The sequence below is a fragment of the Nematolebias whitei genome, chromosome 3 (assembly GCF_014905685.2).
Source record: "Nematolebias whitei isolate Nwh7 chromosome 3, NemWhi1, whole genome shotgun sequence".
In the NCBI taxonomy this organism is placed as follows: domain Eukaryota; kingdom Metazoa; phylum Chordata; class Actinopteri; order Cyprinodontiformes; family Rivulidae; genus Nematolebias; species Nematolebias whitei.
In genome coordinates this window covers 2457360-2459546 of record NC_056500.1, presented here as the reverse complement: position 1 = coordinate 2459546, position 2187 = coordinate 2457360, and the positions used below count along the sequence as shown (strand labels likewise).

Sequence of the window (2187 nt, the reverse complement as noted above, 5' to 3'; positions counted from 1 at the left end):
GTGTGTGTGTGTGTGTGTGTGTGTGTGTGTGTGTGTGTGTGTGTGTGCATGCGTGCATGCTCGTGTACGTAGGAGTAGGAGTGGACACCGATGTTCGGACTGTGGACATCTCCAGGGTAAAGTCCTCTTGCTCACATGTATGTGGGTTAATATTCCCTGTAACTGGACTGCAGGTGCTCTGACTTTTGCCCCCTCCCCCTCTCAGGGTGTCAGCGACTCCCTCGGGGTGAGTATAGCGGGGGGGAAGGGCAGCCCTTTGGGCGACATCCCCATCTTCATCGCCATGATTCAGGCCAACGGAGTCGCCGCCAAGACCCACCAACTTAAGGTGACCGGTTCAGAACGGTTGCTGACCCGGATGGAAGAGGAACATCTTCCATCTGGAGAACTTTCTCTGATCAAACCTTGAGCTCTAAACTCAAAGTGCATGAGATGTGCAACATGGACTAACATGCAGATTAAATCCCTCCCTTCCCTCCTGAGGATCATTAGGCTCTTTGTCAGCCTAACTCACAGGAGAAAGTTCTGGTTCTGGTTCTGAAGGTGTAAACTAGACTCAAGTGACTTGATGCTGAACATTGCAAGTTTTTTTTTTTCATTCAACCTTTATTTCTACAGGTTAGTCTCAGTGAACCTCAAGGACTCATTTAAAGAGAGACCTGATCTAGACAAAGAATGATGACGACAATGGACGATCATAAAAAACATAAACTGAGAAATAAATGGGAGTTTTAGAACCAACACGACCATTTTGAAACCACAGTTTGTCTCTGGAACCATTTATTGTAATGAGTTGATCTGAGGGGGATTAAAGATTAACAACAAAGATCAAAGCAGCAGCCCTGGGGAGCCCAGTTCAGATTCAGGTTCTAGTAAAGTCTGTTTGTGGTTCTAGGTCGGGGACAGAATCGTCAGTATCAACAGTCAGTCTGTGGACGGTCTGTCCCACAGTGAAGTCGTCACCATGCTGAAGAACAGCTACGGGAACATCAGTCTGCAGGTACCCTCCCACATGTTCTAGAAAACTTCCATACACGTTCCATGCACGTTCATACAAACCGGATTCCAAAAAAGTTGGGACACTAAACAAATTGTGAATAAAAACTGAATGCAATGATGTGGAGATGGCAAATGTCAATATTTTATTCATAATATAACATAGATGACAGATCAAAAGTTTAATCTGAGTAAATGTAACATTTTAAAGGAAAAATATGTTGATTCAAAATTTCACAGTGTCAACAAATCCCAAAAAAGTTGGGACAAGTAGCAATAAGTGGCTGGAAAAAGGAAATTGAGCATATAACGAACAGCTGGAAGACCAATTAACACTAATTAGGTCAATTGACAACATGATTGTGTATAAAAAGAGCTTCTCAGAGTGTCAGTGTCTCTCAGAAGCCAAGATGGTAAGAGGATCACCAATTCCACCATTGTTGCACAGAAAGATAGTGCAGCAATACCAGAATGGTGTTACCCAGCGTAAAATAGCTAAGACTTTTAAGTTCTCATCATCAACCGTGCATAACATCATCAAAAGATTCAGAGAATCTGGAACAATCGCTGTGCGTAAGGGTCAAGGCCGTAAAACTCTACTGGATGCTCGTGATCTCTGGGCCCTTAAACGTCACTGCACCTCGAACAGGAATGCCACTGTCAAGGAAATAACAGAATGGGCTCAGGAATACTTCCAGAAAGCATTGTCAGTGAACACAATCCACCGTGCCATCCGCCGTTGCCAGCTGAAACTCTACAGTGCAAAGAGGAAGCCATTTCTAAGCAAGCTCAGACGTTTGCACTGGGCCAGGGGTCATTTAAAATGGAGTGTGGCAAAATGGAAGACTGTTCTGTGGTCAGATGAGTCACGATTTGAAGTTCTTTATGGAACACTGGGACGCCATGTCATCCGGACCAGAGAGGACAAGGACAGCCCAAGTTGTTATCAACGCTCCGTTCAGAAGCCAGCATCACTGATGGTATGGGGTTGCATGAGCGTTTGTGGCATGGGCAGCTTGCATGTCTGGAAAGGCACCATTAATGCAGAGAACTATGTTCAGGTTCTAGAACAACATGTGCTCCCATCTAGACGTCATCTCTTTCAGGGAAGACCCTGCATTTTTCAACACGATAATGCCAGACCACATTCTGCAGCAATCACAACATCATGGCTACGTAGGAGAAGGATCC

At 44.9% G+C, this 2187-nt stretch overlaps 1 protein-coding gene across 1 annotated transcript in view; it reads right to left on the bottom strand.

Moving 5' to 3' along the window:
- patj (PATJ crumbs cell polarity complex component) overlaps positions 1-2187 on the bottom strand; it is an 81234-nt gene that overhangs the window by 4807 nt on the left and 74240 nt on the right. Inside the window, exon 34 of the mRNA XM_037697770.1 lies at positions 184-322. Coding sequence (XP_037553698.1) covers positions 184-322 — 139 coding nt within the window. The remainder of the gene's footprint in view (positions 1-183; positions 323-2187) is intronic.